The 23684-nt window shown below is 39.8% G+C and overlaps 1 protein-coding gene across 1 annotated transcript; it reads right to left on the reverse strand.

The window, feature by feature from the left end:
- Positions 1 to 712: 712 nt before the first annotated feature.
- On the reverse strand, positions 713 to 22262 carry HCFC2 (host cell factor C2). The gene is made up of 16 exons (XM_054065895.1): positions 22085 to 22262; positions 19347 to 19495; positions 18793 to 18953; positions 17534 to 17742; positions 16947 to 17031; positions 15770 to 15873; positions 14998 to 15186; positions 13581 to 13763; positions 13060 to 13163; positions 11888 to 12050; positions 10697 to 10894; positions 9413 to 9483; positions 7712 to 7849; positions 6116 to 6301; positions 4727 to 5012; positions 713 to 3690 (listed from the first exon to the last, which is right to left on the reverse strand). Exons 1-16 carry the CDS (start codon positions 22248 to 22250, stop codon positions 3665 to 3667), a joined length of 2418 nt encoding a protein of 805 aa, XP_053921870.1. The 5' UTR covers positions 22251 to 22262; the 3' UTR covers positions 713 to 3664.
- Between the last annotated feature and the right edge of the window lie 1422 nt (positions 22263 to 23684).

Here is a 23684-nt window from a genome sequence, read left to right on the forward strand (position 1 = left end):
ACATGCACACAATTCCTACTCTTACTTCAAGCCTTCCAAGCACAGGAAATGCTCCCTCCTATCCTATTCTTTCAATAAACTGTACCAAAGCAATACCCAACTCTTTGTCACTCATTTTGAACAGCAGCAACGTAACAGCTTCACTGACAGGGGAAGTCATTTCAAAATTTCGTTTCAGAGGCCACAGGCAGCAAAAGCTGCGGGGCACAAACACAGGGAAGGGGGCAGAGCAACGTTGAGAGCACTGCAAGCGCAGGAAAAGGCCAGATGGGGAAACTGGGGAGCCTCATAGAGTAGTTTGGGTTGGAAGTGACCTTAAAGGTCATCTAAATCCCACTCCCTGCCATGGGCAGGGACACCTCCCACTGGATCAGGCTGCCCAAGGTCCCATCCAGCCTGGCCTTGAACACCTCCAGGGATGGGGCAGCCACAACCTCCCTGTGCAACCTGTGCAAGGGCCCCACCACCCTTAGCGTGAAGAAATTCCTCCTTAACCTCAACTAAGGAAAAAAAACCCATGAGGTAATCAAGAAGTAACTTGGGACATAATCTTTACGAAAGAGTAATACCGAGTATTACAATGCTTATCTTTAACATCCCCCTCCCTCCCCTGAGACAAATATACTCACTCTCTTCTCTGTATCATCCCCATTTCTAAAGAAGAGCAGAAATTTGAAGTTTGTACACACGCACCTTCGAAAAGAACAGACACAGGCTTCAGTGTTTACAATGCATTCTGGTAGGACAACCACTTTATTACAAAGAACAAACAATGACTTTGAAATAAGACTGATAACTTCAATTGTACAAAATGTCAGTTTCCTTGTAGAGGTCATTAAGTAACAGGCTGTAAGACTAAGTTCACATCAAATTTGCTATCCTGAAATATCAGATAACAACAGTAATACTTATTACATCTTCAGAGTTTATGGCATGATCATGTGCTCTACTTCAAACTACATTCAAAAGATATTGCTATAATTACTTTGAAAACACAAAGTGTAGGTTATTGTTCACTTCATTTCCACTGTTACAAGAACATTCTTAAGTTGAAGCTGTAGCAGTGTCTGCCCTAACTGACACGACTGTCCTATGCTTACACAGGCACAGCTTCCCCAAGTTGTTTAGTAAACCTAGACACTTCTACAATATGGATACTGCCGTCTGACAGATTTCAGCTTCCGTTATATGTGCTTTAGCAAGATATGAAATAAATGGATAACACGGATTCTCAAAGAGCCAGTGTCAACAGTCTTCCAAATGAACTGAAAATCGGAGAATCAGTATTTGTCTGATATCTAGTTGATAGGCAAACAGGTGGGATTCAGACATTATAAATACAGTTTTCAAAACAGACCACAGAGTGTATTTTACAGCGTATACCACAATTTCATTTTAAAGTAAAACTGAGAAACTGAAGACTTGCATATGATCACTATTCAACATCACCCAGCTTCAACAAAGAAGAGAAAGTGACATCTCATGTCAAGTCAGCTGAAGAAAGCACACTTACAAGGAAATTATACTTTCATTGAAAACGCCACAGTTTTACCCTTTGGTAGGTTGTGACATACCCACTGAAAAAGAAATTGTGCAAAGCATGTGAAACCAAGTGCAAAAAACTCCACCCAGACATACCCAAGAGACTTTATTCTTAAATAACAACTCTACAATCACAGCTATCAACCAACAAAATCAAAGCCACAAGTGTTTTTCTCTAAAGGCTTCTTTCACAGTACTAGTAAGAAAAAAACAAGTTCTATTCTTCTAGTTAACAGTTTGTCTGTATGGTATTTTAATTATCAGACAGTATTGGTAGTGATATCATACTTGATGAAATGGACCATTAAAACACAAATATTTTAAAGCCATTTAACTTCAGGAAAAGTCCTATACATTCATACTATATAAACACTGTTTAAAGTGAATCTGGGATAGCTGTCATTGTCATAAACACAAGATTTTTCTCCGGAGTAAAACCACATGGATTACTCCTGTGCCACAATTAACACTACTATAGCGATTTATGGTCCCCAGCACTTCTTGATATGCTATTGTAGCACGTGATGCGTTGTGATAATTAAGGCTGTATCAGTACTTCCACTACAATCCCGATTCTCAGGGCAGCTAACTTGGCTATTAAATCTGCTCTGGGATACTTGCGCTGTTAAACCTCTAGCATTTTAGTGACACTTCTCCCATCAAACCAGGCACATCATTTATTTTAGTTTATATATTTACAAACCCTCTTAAGACAAATTTAACTGGCAGAGGCAAGAAATTCTACCTTGATGTACAGTCTTTTGGCATTCAGGGCAAAATTAAAGTGCAAAGTATAAACTTCATTGCACAGCAAATAATTTAGATTGTATTTTAAAATATATCTTATTTAGGTGCCTCAATCTATTCACCTAGTGACCTTGTCCAACTCAGCCATTTTCCTCTACACTTTGGTAAACATAGATTTATATATAGATACATAAATAGCATTTAAAATGTTTACCTTTATTTAACTACTGTGAACAATTTCTTTTTCTTTTAGCATAGGAATAGATCAATCTATTCCTAGAAGTAACGCTTGTTGAATTTATCAGCTAGCTAGTTAATGTAAAAGGATGCATAGTAAAAGGGAGACACTGAACTTGACAGGGAAATACTGAACTTGATTGGTAGAATATACTGGTAAAGCAAACAAGCACTTAAGAAGATTAACTGGAATAAATCTGTTGGAAGTTGCCATATAATATGTGCAAAATTGCTTACCGTGTATTCTAAACTTTGGTTAAAATTTTCAGATTGAAGCTTTACAGAAACATTATGGAAGCAACACAAGTGATTACAAACACAGGAATGAGGTAAGTTATTATTAGTGCAAAAAGCAAGCATATGCTAAAAGCAAAGCATATGGATTTAAAAAAAAAAAAACAATGAATCTCATGGAAGTTTTAATACAAGACCAGAATGGTCTCTTGTAAACATTGGTATTTACAAGTTTAATATTTGTACAACTACAAAAGGATAATTCTAAATATTAGTAGTGCATTTACAATGAATTTATGTTTTCTGTAATAAGAGAAATTACTAAGTTTATCATCTTCTTTTTAAATCTTCGGGAGATATCTTTCAAGATTAAGATATTTGTTACAAATAGTAGAAAAATCACTTCTTTACAAAAAAGTATATATTAAAATATTTATACATTTTAAGTTACTATATAATAACTGGAAATTCTTGCCTTGTACTCAGGCACCACAATGAAGAATGTGGTATAAGGAACTGAAACCAAACAGAAGTTGCTCGTATACCAAATCTTAGGAATTATCTATGTGACATCTGTAGCAATCATAGGGACTCTACTTCAAACACTACTGCATGTGCCAATTCCTTATTTATTTTTTTTTATTTGAAACTGTGTATTTCTTACGTTTCAACTATTGCAACCAAAAAGAGCTACTGGATAGAACATCGTCCTCCACCCTGCCATTTTCAATATAGTTTCTTTGTGGTACTCACACCTGAGCAAGGCTATGTAGCGCTGATGTTTCAAACATAAAAAAGGTTATATATTTTTAAGATAAAAACAATGCAAAAATATTCGTAGCATTTACAAATAGTACAAGAGCTAGATTAAACACTACATTCCAAACTTGAGATTATGTTGTTTCTACTTTGAGCTTGATGTTTTCATATCTGCAAAAAGAAGGAGACATCTGTTAAATTTTTCGTAATTTCACACAGTACAGTCAAACACTTTCAAACAACTGCTGTTTCAGAGTTCTGGGATATAGATCACGGTCAAAAACCTTGACAATTAAAGGGATAAAACAGCACTGGAATACTAAAGATTCCTTCACTGTTGTTCTCCACCTTAGGAAAAAGGCATGTTAAAAGAAAAGCAGCTGTGTATTCAACAGTTGGCTTTCAAGCACACCCCATGTATCACAGCCCAGGAACTGAGAGGTCCCCTACATTGATCCAACACTTCATTGCTCCCCCTGCTCTGCCCTTCCTAACCTTCTCCATGCTCACAGGAGCTCTTGATGAGCAAAGCCAGCTCCCAGCTAGCAAAAAGCTACGCCAGAAAAGGAAAGGAGTAGGATGAGAGGAAAAGCCGGCAAAACTTGTCTTGAGCCCCTGGACTGGCTTACTTAGAAGATGAGCCAGAACTGATCAGGCTAAAAACTAATCTTTATTGTCAGTGGATGTATTCCCATCCTCAACTCATTATGAACGTGCACAAATTCAAGCACAGAGACATGAACACAGAACCTCTTCTGGCTGTAATACAGACTTATTTTTGTGATGCATAGATGTACCTATGTCACCTTATGAAAAATGTTTATAATACAGAGGGGGGAAAAGGTTGGGATAAAACCCTGATCACACCCATGCACATAACTGATTACTTCTTATTAGAATGAAAAGTTTTTGAGCTGAAGTGAAGCCCAGAGAAATGACAAGCTTACTAGACTCTTATTATTTGAGCAGCTGGGTAAGGCTCAATAATCACCATTTCAGTACTTGCTTCTCTTTGCTTGTGAACAATTATAAAAAAAAAATTTTAATCTTACGCCAAATTCAGCAACTAAATTTTCTTAACATTTTCAATAATGAACAAAACATTTCAAGAATTTCACATGCACTGCTGAGAAAAGTGTTGGTTCTAGAGACACAGTGCTCTGTTTTCTTCACTGCCCATTTAAACGTGGTGTCTGACACACTTTACCTTGCAGCCACCGAACTTGTGTGGCTGGTCCGTATCCTCTCTCATTCTTTGCAGAAATTCTGAATACAATAGCAGGTCGAGAAGTGTAATCAACATGAGCATTGGAAAGCTGGGCAGCAGTCACTATGCACGACGTTTTAAGACCACAGTATATTCTCATAAATACAAGCTGACTTGGATTTTCCTGTAATTGTGTGGAACGGATCGCTAAATAGGCAGAATATTCTAAAATATTTCCAGAGGGTGAAGCAGGAGGCTCCCAGGAAAGATGAATACAGTCTACACTCTGAAGAAAAAGGAGAAAACAGTATATAGTATATAGGTAAGCAATGGATACTCTAATCACAGAATCAGAGAATGGATTGGGTTGGAAGAGACCTTGAAGACCATTCAGTTCCAACCCCCCTGCCATGAGCAGGGACACCTCCCACCAGACCAGGCTGCTCAAGGCCCCATCCAACCTGGCCGTGAACAGTTCCAGGAATGGGGCAGCCACAACTTCCCTGGGCAACCTGTGCCAGTGCCTCACCACTCTCAGCATGAAGAAATTCTTCCCAATGTCTAATCTAAATCTTCCCCATTCCAATTTAAAGCCATTCCCCCTCATCCTATCACTCCATGCCTTCATGAACAGTCCCTCCCCAGCTTTCCTGCAGCCTCTTTCAGGTACTGGAAGGTCGCTATAATGTCTCCCCCAGCGCCTTCTCTTCTCCAGGCTGAACAACGCCAACTCTCTCAGCCTCTCCCCACAGAGGTGTTCCAGCCCTCTGATCATCTTTGTGGCCCTCCTCTGGACCCATTTCAACAATTCCATGTCCTTCTTAAGTTGGGGATTTCAGAACTGGACACAGTACTCCAGGTCAGATCTCATAAGAGTGGAGTAGAGGGGGCAGAACCACCTCCCTCAAACTGCTGGCCATGCAGGATACAACTGGCCTTCTGGGCTGTGTATGTGCATTTCTGGCTCATGTAAACTATATATAGGTATATAAAACGTAAAAATACAAGGAAACCTCTAAAAATAAAAATCTAATAACACTATCACTCTTTGAAGGCAAGGATGCATCTTTTGACTTTTTTTTTTAAAAAAAGCACAGTAGAACCCCATAGATTTAAGGATGCAGAAAGAGAAAACCACAGGGAAACTATCAGATGATTTGAGTAGGATGTGTATCTGGTAACATGCTCACTAAGTCTTAAAATAACTCTTTACAGAAATTTTCTTCAAGAATATTACACTGAGCACAATTAGCCAAGTAAGCATTTTACACTATTTGATATGACAGTTTTAACTTGTAAAAACACCCAACAACAGAACAACTATACATCTGAGATTAGGTTGTGACTAGAACTTTATACATCAAAACTAGAATTATTTATATTTCTCACCTTGGTGATTTTGACTGTTGAAGGAGCTCCAGGAAAACCTGGAATGCAAGTTTTGAATTCACTGATTTTACTGAAAGGCCCAACACCACAGCCATTAATTGCAGCAACTCTGAACCTGTACACAGTGCCTGGAAAAAGATCCTGTTTCTTAAGTAATCTGTAGTCCGGTACATTCGCACTTCCCATCTGAAAATAAAGCAACAATCGAGTTAATTTTTAAAATATTCCAAACACAATTAGTCTAAAAAAATACAAAGTGGGTAGTGATAAACAGAGTTTAATAAATTTAATTGAAACCAAAAACCTATCTAATACTTTTGTACTTAAATCAGTATTTAGAAGAAGGTTCGAGTGACGCACTACCTTATCTCAAAAAACCGGATCCAAGATGCAATATGAGGCTACATCTTTAACAAAAAAAACCTCCCATTTTTAACAGTCATTTAAATTGAGCTACTTAGCTATTTTTACTCGGGAAAGTAAAAGCAAAGTAGCATTTCCAACTGTATAGATTATGATTTAATTAGCATACTCTTCTGTCCTAAAAAGAGTTGGCCAGGTTGGATGGGGCCTTGAGCAGCCTGGTCTGGTGGGAGGCGTCCCTGCCCCTGGCAGAGGGGTTGGAACTGGATGATCTTGAAAGTCTCTTCCAGCCCAAACTATTATGTGATACTATGAAAAAATATTTTTCTTTTAGAACTATAGTTGCAATTTGATGTGCAGGTAACCAAAATATTTTTAAAGAAAAGCACTGTAAGTTGGTAACAAATAGGTTTCTGCGACATTTTGTGCTACTGTATTTCCATGTTTAGATATGTATTAATGTGTCGTTTAAACTTCCAGTGGAAGTGTTTTCCTTCTGAATAACACATAAGAAATCATAACCAATGTAAACACTGAAAAATGTACTACGTTCTTTAGAACCCAGATATGCAGTATCTTTGAAAGTACTTCACTATAGAAATTTCAAGTCTGTTCTTTTGCTTCTCTCTCAAGAAAACACATACTCATTCCAGTTCACTAGGACATCATTAATTTTCACTTTCGCCATCAAAACTGCAGCATTTTTTCAAGTTTCACACCTGCAGCATTTTCAGATATAAATTTACATGTGCAACAACATTAAGTTAGAGAAACCTGATACAAAACACAGTATAGTTTCATATTTTGTCTATTCAACAGGCTAGCTTGTGTTTATTAGTATCTTTAACAATTTGTGAGCAGATTCTGGAAATAGAGAATAAACTTCCATCAAAACATTTCAGTTTTTAAGAATTTTTACTGGTTTGAAAGTTCACCAGGTTTAAAATTTTTCCAAAGTCTAGAAATAAAAATATACAAAGAATTAACAATAGCAAAATAAGATGTTGCATTTTATCAGACAAAAACAACAGAAGAGAATTAATGTGTTTCAGGAAATGGTAAAAAAAGGTGAGCAAAATACATACGAAACTACCGGTCACAAAATACAAAACTCTTATAAGCACCAGATCCTGCTACAGTATCAGAAAACCCCAGGTTCTGTTGTCAACCACATGAGCAACAGATTCCAAACTACGTATGTGCGAGTTTTGTCAGAGAAGAAATAGCGACTACCTTGTTAGAGAAGTTCAGCGTTTCCTCAGGAAGCAAGTAGAACTGGCTCACCACAGCGCTGTTGTTCTTAAAAATTCCAACATCGTACCACTGCCGGTCTCTCGTTTTCGCTGGTGCCATCTGCCTTTGTGGGGCTTTCTGATATGCGAAGAACATGTTATGTAGACCACTTAACACAATGTAAAAAAAATGTTAAGACTCTAGTGTATGTAAGAGACAACCTCCTGTTATACCAGTGTTACTTTACACTTCAAATGAATATGTATATGTTATTAAAGTAGTGTTAAAAACCAGTTGGTTGTTACACATTGATTCACAGTCCAACATTTTAAAAAAACCAAACAGTTGGGATGTCACCTCTGACATTCTGGTTTAGACAGGGAGGGGAAGAAGTTTAAAGCTGTAGCAGCTTTTTTTTTTTTTGTAGGTGGCTCTAGCAGCATGTAGTTGTGAGTTAACTTCACTCAGAGGTCAAGAAGTTCCACAACACAGTCCAACACCAAGTAGCTCTACCTGGGACTGAGCTATCTCTCGGCCCCAAACATACTCTCTTTCAGGCTTACTGCTCTCCAAAATTACTTAAAAGCAGGTTGTAGTGAGGCGAGGATTGGTTTCTCCCTGGTAGCTAGTGACAGGACAAGGGGAAATGGCCTCAAGATGCACCAGGGAAGATTTAGGTTGGATATTAGGAGGAACTTCTTTACTGAAAGGGTTGTCAAGCATTGGAATGGGCTGCCCAGGGAGGTGGCTGCATCACCATTGCTGGAGATGGTGTTTAAAAGTTGAGTAGATGTTGTACTTGGGGACATGGTCTAGTGACAGACTTTGCAGAGCTTGATCAGTGGTTGGACTTGATGATCTTAAAGGTCTTTTCCAACCAAAACCATTCAGCTTGCTTGCAGCTGAGAACAGTGCCTCTGCTGTGGCATGGGGTGATTGTGGTGGAGGGCATGGGAACCGTTTCTGACTGACCCACAAAGACAAACCGTCTCTCTTGTTTGTCTCCAGGCACCAGGGAGAGTGCTTGCATGGTCATTGTGCCCAGCGCACATGGGCCATGATCCTATGGAAAAAGGGCAGGAACGGCAGCTACTCTCGGCAAAAGCACCCCAACCCTTCAGTAGCAGCTGCTTCTTCCCATCCTTAGCTCCTCTCTTTTTGTGGCAACACTGGCACCTTGGTTTTGTGTATTAAGTTGTAAGCAGGTGAAATAGGAAGCATTTACTTTTTCAGGTAGTATTTACAGCTTGCATAGCCAGTCCCCATCTCCTCTAGGGAAAAACATCAAGATGTCAGTTTAGTTACGTTTCAAATCTATAGATCAGCAGCTAACGCTAGTCTGATCTAATACATACTTCATTTTAAATTCAGTTGTGCATACAGAAACACATTTTACATTTGCACATCATGCAGCAGAAAGACCGTTCCACTGTGCCAGTCAATAAAAATGATTCAACAGCTGAAATACAGACTTGGATCTCCTCCCAGCTACACAACTGCTACTTAGACTCAAATCAAACCCACACAATGCAATTAGTTTTACAACAGAAATGTTTACCCCAGAGTTATTTTATTCACTGCAAGCCCTAAATATACATTGCTCTTCTTTCAGAGAGATAATGAAAGGAAAACAGTAGAGCCCTTACAACTAATTAACAGAACAACAGATATAGCAGTTCGATTATACTTCTTCAGACTTACAGAGGAGTGTGAATCATTTGTCTGTCCGGTGTTGACCCTCGTCGAAGGAGTGATGCAAGTAGTTTCAGCAGCTAGAAACAAAAAGTTATATTTAAAAAGCTTAACTGATATGAAAAATTTAACACAAAGTCTACAGAGCATAAAAGTTGACCTCAATTGCCATTTACAAGTATCTGTTGCAAAAGTACATCCTGGACTTCTTTTGCATGCAGTTCTATTTATAACACCAACAACTAATTTTGGCTTGCATCATATTCACAGAACAACTGTAAGAGCCTGGCACTGTGGTCTGCTACAGATAATGCAAACAGAAGGCAGGACCCTAAGGAAATATTAAGAAGTGACAGAATTATGAAAGCAATATGAAATATTTGTGAACGAATAATCTAAATACCAGATTGAGGCACATACTAAGAACACTGTATGAATTGTCTAAGCATGGAATCCTGCATGCATTGTTTCCAACACTGGTTCAGTCAGAATTCTGAACATGAGAAGTGAATCTTTAAAGAATGCAAACAAATGGGAAAAGAAAATGTATTAAAAATTAAATCTTAAAAAAAAAAAGTTAAAGCACATAGGCAACGCAACAGAATATTAGTATTCTATACTTATGTTTCTGTGTTTTGCTTATAAAATATAATACTGTTTGATAAAAATTACACTGCTCACACAGTGTCAATAGGCGAATACAGCTCTTTAGTTAAAACTCGAAACAATACCAAATACAGCCTGTTGACACTCAACGAAAAACAGAACTTCAAAAATCTACCAATATGATTTGTTCCTGCATTGCTGCTCATTTCTCATATCTCAAGCAGACTGAAGAGGTCACCACATTTGACTAGCTGTGAACTAGCCACATGAACTGGCCATGTTTGTTACAGAGGCCAATTGTTTAAAATCAAAACCATCTAAGGTTGCTATTTGTAGTTTTTTGGTGACTAAATAAACACAATCACTGAATGAAAGCAAATGTGCTATGGGCACCACAACTGGTTGCCGCTGCTATTTAGAAAATGGGCTTCTGCACAAATGAAGATTCAAAGGATTTTTCACCTACAAGAAACAAACTGGCTTACAAACGTATAAAAGGAACATCCTGATTTCAAAAGACACCTAAATCATAGCAGAGATCACCCAGGCTGCCCTAGGTCCTCAAGGCCCAAAGCCCTATCTCATTCCCAAGTAGCAGTCAAGATGGGAATCCCACCACACCAGAAGAACTCTGATGGCCTTAGATATATATGGCTCAAAATACAGTACGTGAAACACATTTCAAACCTTCAGATTTTGAATTGAATGTTGTTAGTGAAGTTTCATCTTTAACAACTGCCCCATTTGTACTTGATGATTCAGTTTTAACAGCCTGCTGGGTTACCATAGTTTGTGCGCTGGAGGTACTGGATACAGAAGCATCAGGATTTACAGTTCGTTTGTCCAAGTCATGTAATTCACCTACATTTGCTGAAGTCTGAGGACCTTAAAAAAGGAAAATATTAACCAGAATTCAATATTGATAACACCTAACAAATCTCAACTTGATCTAATGGTTTTAGTTTCATATAAAACCAGAGTTTAGCTCAGATTTGGGTTAGAATAGATCCAATTATATTAATTGCTAATGCTTTCTTCAAGTATATAACTTAATGAGAGTGTCTGAATAGTCATAAATACGTAAACAGTTAAACTAAAATGGCAATTTCATTTAAGCTTGCTATTCTATGGCTAATTGGTTACAAAATGTTTAATTTGGAAAAAAATTCTAATAAAAAGTATCTACACAGATCAGTGTCACAGATCTGTAACAATCAACTTTAAAAATAACCACTGTTGAAGTCAGTTTCTCACTTAGCAGGAAGATCCAAAATTTTCACACAATGCTTAAATCACACTGTGAAGAACATGAAAAGCCAACAATTACATGAAAGTCACATAAGCAGGTCAGATAATTGAGCCTGGATTCACCCCACTGAACTTAAGGTACTTCAGTGAAACACCTAAATCAGTGTCTACTCATCTTCTGTTTCCTCTACAGGGAGAGAGAAACATGCTGCTCTCTACATCACCTAAAACTCCACATCAGCTAATAGCTTTTCGCTATTACCTGACAGAAGTAGCGCCAAAGAGAGCCTGGAGTTACTATCAGCTTAATGTTGTAAAATTAATCTGGTCCTGCCAGTCTGTTCTCTGATGTTAAAAAGGGCTATTTATGCTTAAAGAGACATTTTCCACCATAACAATGAGTACACTGAAAATTTCACATCACTTGCAACTATTCAAACAACTTAAGATTTCATTTTCCCTTGTATCTTCTAAAATTATGTACAGTAATAACTAACACAAGTTACTTCTTTTTAAACTACAAAAACCTCTAAATAATTTTAAATCACAAGACAGAAATAAAATTCATCTCATACATAAAACAAGGTTAACTCCCACTTTTAAATTAGTTTTATTCTATAGTCATCTTACTTGAAGTACAAACAGGCAAAAGAGAAGGGGCATTTGATTCTTTGAATCCTGTAGCATCCGCATGGTTTTTCATAGTCTCCTGCGTAATCTTGTTTTCAGGTGCTGTGACCTTGTCTTTTCCTTCTACTTTTAATAATGAGTTGGATGAAAGGGAAACTTGCACCTAACCAAAACAATACATTTGTTAATGTTTAACTACAAAGTTCAGAAATTTCAGTTACAAACATGAAATTAAAATGCTTGTTTGAAAACAAACAAAAATCCTCCAACAAATCCCTCTAGCACTTTAATTTAAAGAAACCAACCACACAATCAACTTTATCTGAGCCATTATAAACCAAAGACTCTAAGTTGCCTTGGCAACATCCCTAAGAACACATTAAATTTTATCTGAGAGTGAGCTTATATTCTTATGTTATTACACTGAAGTTCATTGATACATATATTTATTCTACTGGGGGGACCTGAGGGGATGGGAGAAAAAGAAAAAAATAAAAAATCACAGAGGCTTTCAACCTTTGCTGTCCTGGCACACACCAAAGAGATTTCTGCTGTTGGTAAAATTCATAGTACTTCTACAAGTGTTTTCTATAAGAATACATTATGGATCCCATAAAGATGTGAGGCTTTACACAATTAAGAAAAGGTCTACATTTCTAAAACTGTCATCCTTTAGCCAGAGTTCTCCCCTCTCTCTTTCTTTTAAATTAGCAAATCAGTGGAACATGTAAAACTGCACAACCAGAACAGACAATAATTAGGTTTATGCTGTAGTAGGAACCTACAACTGAGCAGACTAGCATAAAGCCACTAACAAAGAAGTAATGTGCCTTAACCTTTTTGCCTCCCACATTAATTTCACAATCATTTTGAGGACAGCATCAGGCTCCCAGTTAGCATTCTGGAAGTGAACATAGCTGCAGTTCCCCTTCTGCATTACCAGGAAGAAGACTTAAAAGACTGCCTGTCAATCATACAAGTAAGAAGGATGTAAGAAAACAGACAGAGCTACTTCAGCAGCTGCCTTTTTTGGGGGTTTTTTTTGTTTGTTTTCGGGTTCTTTCTAAGGCTTAAAAAGTGTGCAGGGACTTTCAAAATTGAGATAGTGTTTTAGCAGTTCTCTCACTTCCCACACTACTTTGGCACTCAGGTATTTTTCAATTTACACTTACGTTATTAGGAATGACATTATTTGTTTGGCTGGGATGATCCACCTTCATTTCTGGATAAGGGACGCTAGGCAATGACTGTGGACTTTGATGTAGAGAAGAGCCACCTTTCAGGTAAACGAAAGCAAATTCCAATCAGTTATGTAAAACTTAGTATTGAGTTGGTTGGAATCTATCCCAGTAAGCAAGAGGGAGACCCGAAGCTGCCTGAAGGAAGACTTGGTTATGAATACTGAAATGAAACTGCATGGCCGAGCAGTCAGATAAAATTCTTTCCTCGCTGCTTCCTTTCTCAAATCGTGCCCAGCACTGTACAAACATCTAACTGTCTTCAAATTTGGAGAGCTGGCCAAAACTGACAGAGACAAGTTAAAGCTGAGCTTTCCAAAACTATGACGCACACATTTTGGGAACAACCAAAGAAATAGGGTCTCTGATGATAAAATCAAGCTCATATTAACTACTTAAGCAATCTCCTACTCTACCTTTGCACAAAGATCAGTGTAACATGATCTGACTAATACCTTGTGAACTCAGCACTGATGTCTCAGGAACCGCAGTAACAGGTACTCCAGCTGATGGCACTGGAGAGTCAGCATGTAACTGAAGAAGATATCCTTCAACTGTAGGTACTTCATCCCATTTCACTTGAAAAGAGTTGGTTGTAGCTCTGATCAGCTGTACCTGTGACGGTGCTGGCGGTTTCTCTACAAGAAACCAACAAAACACAGATGGTATGTTTGGAATTGCCCTCCTTTACCAGTTTAAGAAATATCTATATAATGCAGGCAAAATCAATAGCTCCTTTTTCACTTATGTACAATATATATCACATTCAACAAGACAGTTGTCAAAGGCAGCAATTAAGTCAGAGAATTACAAAGTGTCATTCTAGGGTGTTCAAAAATGCTGACATTTTGATGCTTTCTTTGTTTTTTAATGGCCCTTCTGCTGCCAGTAAGTCTTTGGACTGTATGTATGTACATCACTACAGGGATTAAAAACACAAGAGATCCTCTTCCTTCCCTAATAGGCTGCACACAGCTCTGTGGCTCATAAAGCTTTACATATTCCAGGAAAGGATACATAGAAGATTGTACTTCCTTATCCTTGTCCTCTGTAACTAAAGTGAGTTTTCTCTCAAAATTCTTCTGCAAAGGCTGAAGCCTAGGCACGATTCAATGCCAATGACCTGCTCCTCTCACTTGCCTTGATGTCTGACTAGGTTGCACTTTCAAGCACATCCCTCTCCAGCTACTTTCTCATCTTCAGATCTTCCTAATGGGGAGCGAAGAAAATAAGAAAACACTATCTCCTAAATGGTTCACAATCTCCAGTAACCATTCTCATGCTTTTGCTTGAGCAGGCAATAACTCCCTCCTAGAAGTACTATTCTAGTTCTCTCTCTCCCAACACCCTCTCAGTGTCCTGATATCAAGCCAGTTACTAATGAGTCATCACCCCCAGAATTCCCTTCAGCCCCAGGAACAATCTGGTCCTTTTTCAGATTCAACAGTTCTTTTTGCAGTCCAAGAGATGAGGAAGCAGCAGCAGCAATGATCCCAAGAGAAGGAGGGGTTTGGTAAAAAAGAGTAAGTAGCAGCAGAAGAGATCACTAAGAAGAGATACCAGGAACCCTGAGTTTAGGTAAAACACCCTTTAGCACCTTGTACCTACTGACTACAACACGCAATGCAGAATATAGCCACAAAGTTCTTTCAGAAGCTTTATACAAGTCTTTGTAATTTTTTCAGTTTAAGTCATAGCTGTAGCCTTCGAATAGTCAACAGTGAAGTGGGACTTACTTAAATAAGCTTTAAAACTTAAATAACCTTTGAGTTTCCTACAGCTTTAGATGTTCTGATCATCAATGCTGCCAGCTTCCCATATGTTAATAAAATATGGAACATAGTAAGAGTCTCTTATTTTTTTCTGACTCACCAGTATCAAGGTACCAAAGATCTTTGCAGCAAACTTGATTGTTCCAAGCTTTTCTGTAACCATCTCTACCACTCCAGATATATAGACGAGTGCCAACCGCTACAGCACAGTGTCCTGCTCTTGGCCCTGGTAACAAGTTACTTTTGTCCTCCTGGCAATCTGAGATCAGACCTATCCATTCTGTGGTATCTAGTAAATGAAACTTGAAAAATTTAGTTTCTACATGTTTTCCAAAACAAGCAATACAGATGTTAATACACTTAACTGCTCAGAGAAAATTGAAGTAAATTTATAGACAATTGCATTTCAGTTTGCAGTATTACAAAGAGAAGGTCACCTTTCAATTAGTTTGCAAGTCATGATCAGTTTATACAGGATGAATTTTCTGAGCTCTGGTTGTCTCTCTCAGACAAACACAAGATCAGAAGTTGAGGATTCAGGGATATAGTACTATCGTATTTAGAGAACACTTATTTCAGGATCTGTTTCTTATATTCTACTAACAATAAAGAAGGACTACCTATATTACTTAGCATTGAAGTTCTATGAACAAAGATTTGCACCAGCAAACCTGCTAAATGTTCAAATAAAAATAATTTAAAAAAAAAAACATCACTTCTTAAAGATGCAATAAACTGGCATCTTCTTTAGTCAGCTAAGACGACAACAGTGTATCCCAAAATCTCTCTCAGGGCCTTTGAAATGTTTATTCTACTCTGTTAAGAAAGTATTAATTCAAAATGCCCACTCCCAGAAAGGCAGAAACACTGACCCAAATTAAGATAAGAAAATGAGCCGGTACATTTCCATTCACCATCATGAGCAGAAATTTCACCTCCTGCTGACTGTGGAACCCATCCACCAAAAATATACATTCTGAAACATAGGAGAAGAGGGAAAAGGGAAAAAGAAAAGAAAAGGCCATTAATATCCAGATCTGCTGCATGTGCTCTCTCAAACTAGGACAAAACAGGAAATTTCCAGTGCTTTACAGTTCTGGTGTACAGCAGATTTTATTTCTGCCTACTTTCTTTAGAAAGTATTGTTGCAGACATCTACCTTCGGAAATTTTAGAGTAAGTAAACTGATTAAAAAAAAACCAACAAAACAAGACCACTCTACACTCCTCAAACAACGTCCCAGAAACAGAAGTCAATACTGTCTTTTTACAAACCACCAAACTGCTAAAACTCTCCAGAAATCACACGTTTATATGGAATTTCTACAACCCTTTACTGCAGACCTTTCAATAAATCATTCTAAAATTAGAAAACCGGTATCTGAGTCTGATATAAAACTTTAAGAGATAATGCATGCAGCCTACAAACTAATAACATTTTATGCAAGTAACGGAAAGGTAAGCTCTTGGATCACAAGACGCAAAACTTTCACACTGTCCCCTCGCCTTCCTCCTCATGTCAGCTTCTAAACTAATATGAAATGGACGGAAACCGATGTTTAAAAGTACATTTTATCATTGCTATCTGACAAAACAAACCACACTCACAAGTAGCAAAGTAATGAGGAACAGACTACAGGAAAACTGACCCACAAAAGCCTGGAACAGTTTTGCCTAGAACTAGTTCCACTCTTTGGCCAGTTTCTTCGCATAGCTCATTCACTGTGTCACAGACACAGAGGCACTGAAGTTGGTTCCTGACAGAGACAGCTTAGGTCCATCTGAGACCACTCCAGAATGCACAAAGGTGCACTAAGAAGCCTGGAAAGCTGCTTGCGGGTTGGGCAGATTGTCCTGCTGGATGGAAATAGTGCCAGTTTGAAACCCTCCTATTTTCAATGGTACTTTTTAATTTCCACTGAGGCAGGATAAAAGAAGCAGAAAAGTATTCTACAGAGGTGATGGTTTATACTGAGCAGTAGTGGATAAGCATCATCATTCTCCTACTAGGTGTACCTTTCTAGAGTTGAGCTTTTAACAACAGACATACTTGTTTCCTATTACATTGGCTGTATGGAGACTGCGAGGAAGTGGTACTGTCCCTTTAGTTTCAGGTCTTGACCAGGTCATGGTTTCTAAAAGAAAAAGAATAAAAAATAAAAAACCTTGAAAACAACTTATTAGTTTGTATTTCACTACCTAGATTTAAGGAGGCAACGTACCTCTAACATTCAACAAAGCAAAATTTCACCTTTTTAAGATGGCCATCATAAAAAAGTATGCATGATTACAAGCACTTAAAGCTTCTTTTAAAAGTCACAGAAAATACTGACAAACTAATCGTTTATCAGTTTATTGAAAAGATATATCATGGTTTCATTATAGTTATTAAACTCAGTTATAATGGAGTCTTTAAAGTACTCCAAGGAAATAATCTTATAGTGTAACCAAAATCAGTGGGGATAATATAAGCAAACCATGCCGTATCAATTGAATCCCCGAAGTTACAAAAGGCCAACACCATGGTGTAAGCCCCAACAATATCTGCACATCATGCCATCAATCATTATATAGTATAATTTTTCCTCTTAGCCAGTAAAGGCCCCTGCAGTGACTTCTACAGGCAAATCAACTCACCTATGTCAAGTTCCCAGAGATCATTAAGCCGACAGCCACACATGCCTCCAAAAATATACATCTTTGGACTTCCCAAATCTTTTCTGCAGTATACAATGGCTGTGTGAGATTCTCGCGGAGAAGGCAAGACCCCTTTGGTCACAGGAATACTCCAGCCAACAACACCAGAACCATGTTGCAGCTCCAGTTCATAGAAGTCATTTAAATATCTAGGGAATTATTGAGGGAGTATGAAAAATTCTCTCATAAGCAATCACAAATGAGTTTTACACCCTTACCACTTCCAAATATCACAAACTCCAATCTTGGGAGAGCGTAGCATTTTAAAAATCTCAAAACATTTCATGTCATTGTGAACAGTACCAAAACTAAATGGATTTAAAACAAGAAAAAAGAACTATTAAAACTTGTTGCCTCTAAAGAAACCTGCTTTCCTATCATACTTAATACACTACATTACACGAAAGAAACATTCAAAACTGATAAACATCACTCTTAGCAGAAATTACTACATATGGGCAAACTTGGAATAAATAGCAAAGTTGTGAGAAATACAGAACACAAGCTGTGGAACATTAGGGACAAATTTCTGCAACTCTAAGGCAACAAAGGTGAAAAGAATCTCTTTCTTTTCCAATGTCATCAGGCTGGCCAAAAGACAATTAGCCATTTGTTGCTGAATCTATTAGCAAGTTATTTTTAGATAACAGACTTTGAATCTTGGCATTCACACCAGATACCTCATGTTTACAGAGCTTAAAATTACCAGTTTATAGCTCAGTGGATATAAGTGCTCTGAACTGCAGGTGAATGTGGATATAAAAGCTCAGTAGTATTATAGCACTTTTTGCTGACAATAAAGGCAACTTCCGCTGTTACTTTAAAAAAAAAATCAGATTAATTTGTAACTGTTTTCCACAGCATTATAGAGAAAAATTCCATTGTGAATTCCCTGATGACTCATGAGACTTTGCTGATTTAAGTAATTCCAACAAACAAGCCATTCTTAAAAAATCACGCAAAATACTACTGAAAATACCAATGTCTGCTCAGGTTTCCCTCCAAAAGTGCCAGAGCTGCCAGTAAGTGTTACATATACATCAGCAGAAGAAATATTTAAGCTTATTAGCATGAAACCCCTCCCCTTGCATGAACAATCCAAATACGAATACTTGGTATACTGGACAGCCTCCCTAGAGCATTGTTGTACCTGCTTATTGTATTTTTAAAGACACTGAGTTCAAACCAAACCAGCATACCTGGGAACATTATTATTTGAATCCTCACTTTCATTTGCCAGGCCACCAAATAAATAGCACTTGTTACCATATAAAGAGAAGCTGTGGCCAAGTCTAGGACAAGGTGGAGATCCAGTGGAAGGAGCTTGAGGTTTTACTTTTTTCCAGAGCCATCGGCTTGCCTTAAAGACAAGAAATATACATTCAGAAATATCTTCATTTATAGTCACTCAAAGTCAATAAAATTCAGGTAATAGTAACACTTGTATGTTTTCTGAATTATTTTTAAGAGAATGCTGGTCTTTTCTAAGGATATACATTAAAAGGGACACATAAGAGCTAACTTTCATAAAGCAGTAAATATTTTATACTTTATTTAGACTAGATGGAAATCACTTTTTCAAAGTTATTTAGATTTTCTCCATCTTCAGAATCCATTTAAAGAGATTATTCTTCCCAGAGCGAAGCAAAGCTCATCTAACCTTCCTCTGCAGCTGGTAATACAAAACATATTTGTTCATAAAAAATATAAATAAAGTAGTCCTCAATATCAAAACATTTCATACATTTCCTACCTGTAATTCATATAAATCATTACTGTATCTTCCATACTCAACCATTCCTCCAAAAACTAGTATTCTGGTACCATCACAAACAAATCCATGAGCTGCACAGCCTGGAGGAATATCTCCCCTTACAGCAGGAAGGAACCACTGATTTGTAGCTGTAGGTAAGGGGGGGAAAAAAAAGGAAAGTGTTTTAATGGAATTAAAACTTTTTTAATAAAAAGCAAAGCCAACACCTCTATCAAATCAATGTTACTCAATATACAAATGAGCATGAGGTCACTGTAACTAAGTCAGTTACCAAGGGTCACACAGCAATTTAATAGACTTGCCAAAAAAAGAGACTAATGAGGAACATAAGTGTAGTTCCACACAAAAGAGATAACTATGCTAACTCAGAGGGAGCTAGCCCTAGAAACAGAATTATTAGAGCTACAGCAGCATGGCAGCATGCCTGGACCTAATAGCCCTACTGAAAAACTAATCACAGTGTTCTGGGACCAACGTCAATATCTACAGAGCACTGCACTGATACATGTGAGAGGCAAGAAAGAAGAACTGAGACTGCCTGATCCAGCAACAGCATACTGGCATTTTTAACTGTTCTGGAATGAAAGAATTACAGGAAATATTGCTTCCTTTTTCCCCAAGTCTTTTTTTCATGAGGAGGAAAGTGTGAAATTAGAAGCTTCCAGCGAAAGTTGCTGCAGGGGATTAAGATGCCCTCGCTGTATGCCAGCTCCTCCAAAGTCATCACTCTTACGGCAAGAGCAATGGACGACGTCCCAGACTCAGGCAGCTCAGGTCACAACCCTACAGCTCAGTCCCTGGGGGGAAAAAAAAAGGTCAGTTTGGGCCAAGCACCCATCTAGAAACTGGAATAACTGAGTCATCATCCTTACTGTCACTGCTGTGAAGGGGCAAACACCTTCAGCAAAAAATCAGGGCACAAAAATAAAAAAGCAATGCTAAAACTCGCTCGAAAGGCAACCATCAGGACCTTTGTTGAAAGATAGCATAACCGTACCACCTAAAAGCTTTCTTTAGATTACTTGTCAAACCAGAAATGTTAACAGATTCTCTCTCCCTACCCCCAAAACCAAACTGTGATTGAGTACATCACTGCTTTAACCTACCATAGAAAAATCTGTCTGGAAGAACTCAAACAGTAAGCCAATCTCTTAACTAATTAAGCCATTTCTCTTAATAAACTACCTCCAAAAAATGTTTGTGCTCCCAGAACTTCTCTCAAAAACACTCACTAAAGATACTATGATGTTTTTTTTAGGAGGGAGGCAGGGTACAGTAAGAATAATTTTTAAAAAATTCTTAAAACTGGACAAACTAAAAGCCTAGTTAGCACACTCTCGCTTCCACGCTTTCAGTTCATTACACAAGCGGCAAACACCAGCTACCTGAGAAGAAAAGATCAGTGAACTAACTCACCCATCACAGCCCAAGCTCTGAAATTACACAAAAGTTTTCCAGCCTCATAGACCATCCCTTACAGTAACTATTTAAGCATCTACTCTTTCACAAATAAAATTGGTTCTCAGCAGCTTCCTGTTTGGAAAAGCTCCCTTTGGAAAAGCTCCCGATGCCAACATGTTCACTTTTCTACCCAGCATCTATATTTTGGTGTGTCCAGCTCTTGGGAGCTGCCACCAGAGGGAAGAAAGGGGATGTGGACAGCAGAGTAGGGGGCTAACCCAGTTTCTAGTCGTTCTGCCGAGACCCGCCCTGGCAGAGACTCTGCACCCCAGGACGAGAGGCTAGCAGAGCAGACAGGCGACGCGCGTAAGGAGATTTTTCAAAGATCCTTTTCCCCAGAGAGCAGCATTAACCTCACAACATCAGCCACGACACAGCACTGCCCCAGGAAGACCCTTCACCCACGCATACATCCCACGCCATTTCAGACCCAGGCAGCTTTTGCAGCCAGAAGACAGCCTGCCGGCTGCCCCACACAGCTCAGTCGAGCCCCTGCCAGGAGTCCTGGTGAGGCACTGGAACAAATTCCCCAGGGAGGTTGTGGCTGTCCCATCTCTGAAGGTGTTGGATGGGACCTTGGGCATCCTGATGTAGTGGGAAGTGTCCCTGCCCATGGCAGGGAAGTTGGAACTGGATGATCTTTAAGGTTCCTTCCAACCCAAACCATTCCATTACTCTACGAAACTCATCTAAGGAATTACTTTTCTGCTGTAGTTGTCACTGGACAAGCTACAACCAGTGGCTAGACCTATGCTTTACCCCCAGTTTAGGGAGAGCTATGTACGGAACTGTATTGTCTCTTAGGGAGGTGTTCAAGGCCAGGTTGGACAAGGCTTTGAGAAGCCTGGTCTGGGGGGAGGTGTTCCTGCCCATGGAGGGGAGTTGGAACTCGGCGATGTTTAAGGTCCCTTCCAACCCAACCCATTCTCTGATTCTCTTCAGCTCCACTAGTCCCCAAACACTCTTGTCACTCTCCCAGTACCTTTTTTAAAGCCTCTGAAAGAGCTTTTGTAGCTACATTCCTGCATCGCGTGCCACAGTCAGTAGCCACACGAATGTTCTACCCCAACGGGAGGCTCGGGGGATGGAGGGGTGCTGCGCCCTCACTGGGACGGGACTGGTGCCTCAGGCAGACGTGACAGACCGGCTGCTGCCACTCCCCCATATTGTCAGCCCCCACCCTCGCTTTTCCCCCCACTGCCCCCCAGCCGCCTCTCAGACCTTCGCAGTCCGCGGCGCGGCCCCGCCCAGCGCACCTGTGTTGTATACGTGCAGCTCATCGGCGATGCCTTCGTTGCCGCCCCCGAAGATAATGACCAACTCTCGGATAGCGACCGCCCGGTGCCCGTGGCGGGAACGCGGCACCGGCCCCGTGGAGGAAGACACCCGCCTCCAACTCAGCCCAGCGGCGGCCGCCGCCATCTTACCCGCCACTCCCACAATGCACCGCGCGGACGCCGCGGGGCGGGGGAGGTGCCGCAGCGGGTCACGTGATAGCGCTTCCCCTCACCGGCCCCCGCCCTGAGGAGGGTCACGTGACGGTGGGGGCAGTCACGTGAGTGTCCTTCCCTCTCGCCCCCGGCGTCGGGTACGAAGCTCGTGGTTCCCGCAGTGTGCGGCGGCCGGAGGAGGCGTTGATGCCCTCCTGGGTGCCCTCTTGCTCCCTCCCTCGGTAAAGGGCTCCCACCTGCTGCCCGGGACATGGTGGAGGTTTGGAGGTTGCTGTGTCTACGTGCTCTGCCAATACAAAAATGGTTACTATGAGAAAAAGTGGGATATTTTGATTTAAGCTGAAGTGGGGTTAATTCATCCAAGTAACTGTATTTTTTGATGGTTAGGCGGGATGTCCCTCTTGTGAGAATTGATTGATCAGTTTTGCTGCAGCTGATTTGTATTGGAAGAAGAAACAATTTGTTAGGAGTTGCCAACCTATTATATTACGTACAGTTTTTGTGATTTTAGAGCTAAAATACAGGATTAGCTTGAATAATAAGTTTTAGCTAGCTTGTGCCTGGATGCTTATGCTTAAGTAAGGTTAACAGGGCTGTGGTCATAGAATCATAGAATCACCAGGTTGGAATAGACTTCTTGGATCATTGAGTCCCACCATTCCTACCTGCCACTAGACCATATCCCTGAGCACTTCATCAACCCGTCTTTTAAACGTGTCCAGCGATGGTGACTCCACCACCTCCCTGGGCAGCCTCTGCCAGTGCCCAATAACCCTTTCTGTGAAAAATTTTTTCCTGATGTCCAGTTTGAACCTCCCCTGGTGCAGCTTGAGGCCATTCCCCTTTGTCCTGTCCCCTGTCACTTGGGAGAAGAGGCCAGCACCGTCCTCTCTACAACCTCCTTTCAGGTAGTTGTAGAGAGCAATAAGGTTTCCTCTTGGCCTCCTCAAGGCTAAACAACCCCAGTTCCCTCAGCTGCTCCTCATAAGACTTGTTCTCCAGCCCCTTCACCAGCTTCGTTGCTCTTCTCTGGACACGCTCCAGAGCCTCAACACCCTTCTTGTGGTGAGGGGCCCAGAACTGAACACAGTACTCAAGGTGCAGTCTCACCAGTGCTGAGTACAGGGGCAGAATAACCTCCCTGGACCTGCTGGTCACGCCGTTTCTGATACAAGCCAAGATACCATTGGCTTTCTTGGCTGCCTGGGCACACCGCTTGCTCATGTTCACTTGACTGTCAATCAACACTCCCAGGTCCTTCTCCTCCAGACAGTTTTCCAGCCACTCTTCCCCTAGTCTGTAGCACTGCACAGTTAGAAAGAATGGGAAAGAATGTGACTGTCTAATTAAGCCAGATAACAAGGACTAGGCTCAATGACAAGAGAAAGAAGAACCAGGTAGGACT

This window comes from Cuculus canorus, chromosome 1, assembly GCF_017976375.1.
Source record: "Cuculus canorus isolate bCucCan1 chromosome 1, bCucCan1.pri, whole genome shotgun sequence".
Classification (NCBI taxonomy): domain Eukaryota; kingdom Metazoa; phylum Chordata; class Aves; order Cuculiformes; family Cuculidae; genus Cuculus; species Cuculus canorus.

Coding starts and splice junctions, on each gene's coding strand:
- HCFC2 (XM_054065895.1), bottom strand. CDS start 22,250: ATGGCGGCGGCCGCCGCTGGGCTGAGTTGGAGGCGGGTGTCTTCCTCC. Junction 17,743..18,792: donor TCAAATAATAATGTTCCCAG/GTATGCTGGTTT, acceptor ATAATTCCCTAG/ATATTTAAATGACTTCTATG. Junction 9,484..10,696: donor ATTCAATTCAAAATCTGAAG/GTTTGAAATGTG, acceptor TTTTGTTTCTAG/CTGCTGAAACTACTTGCATC.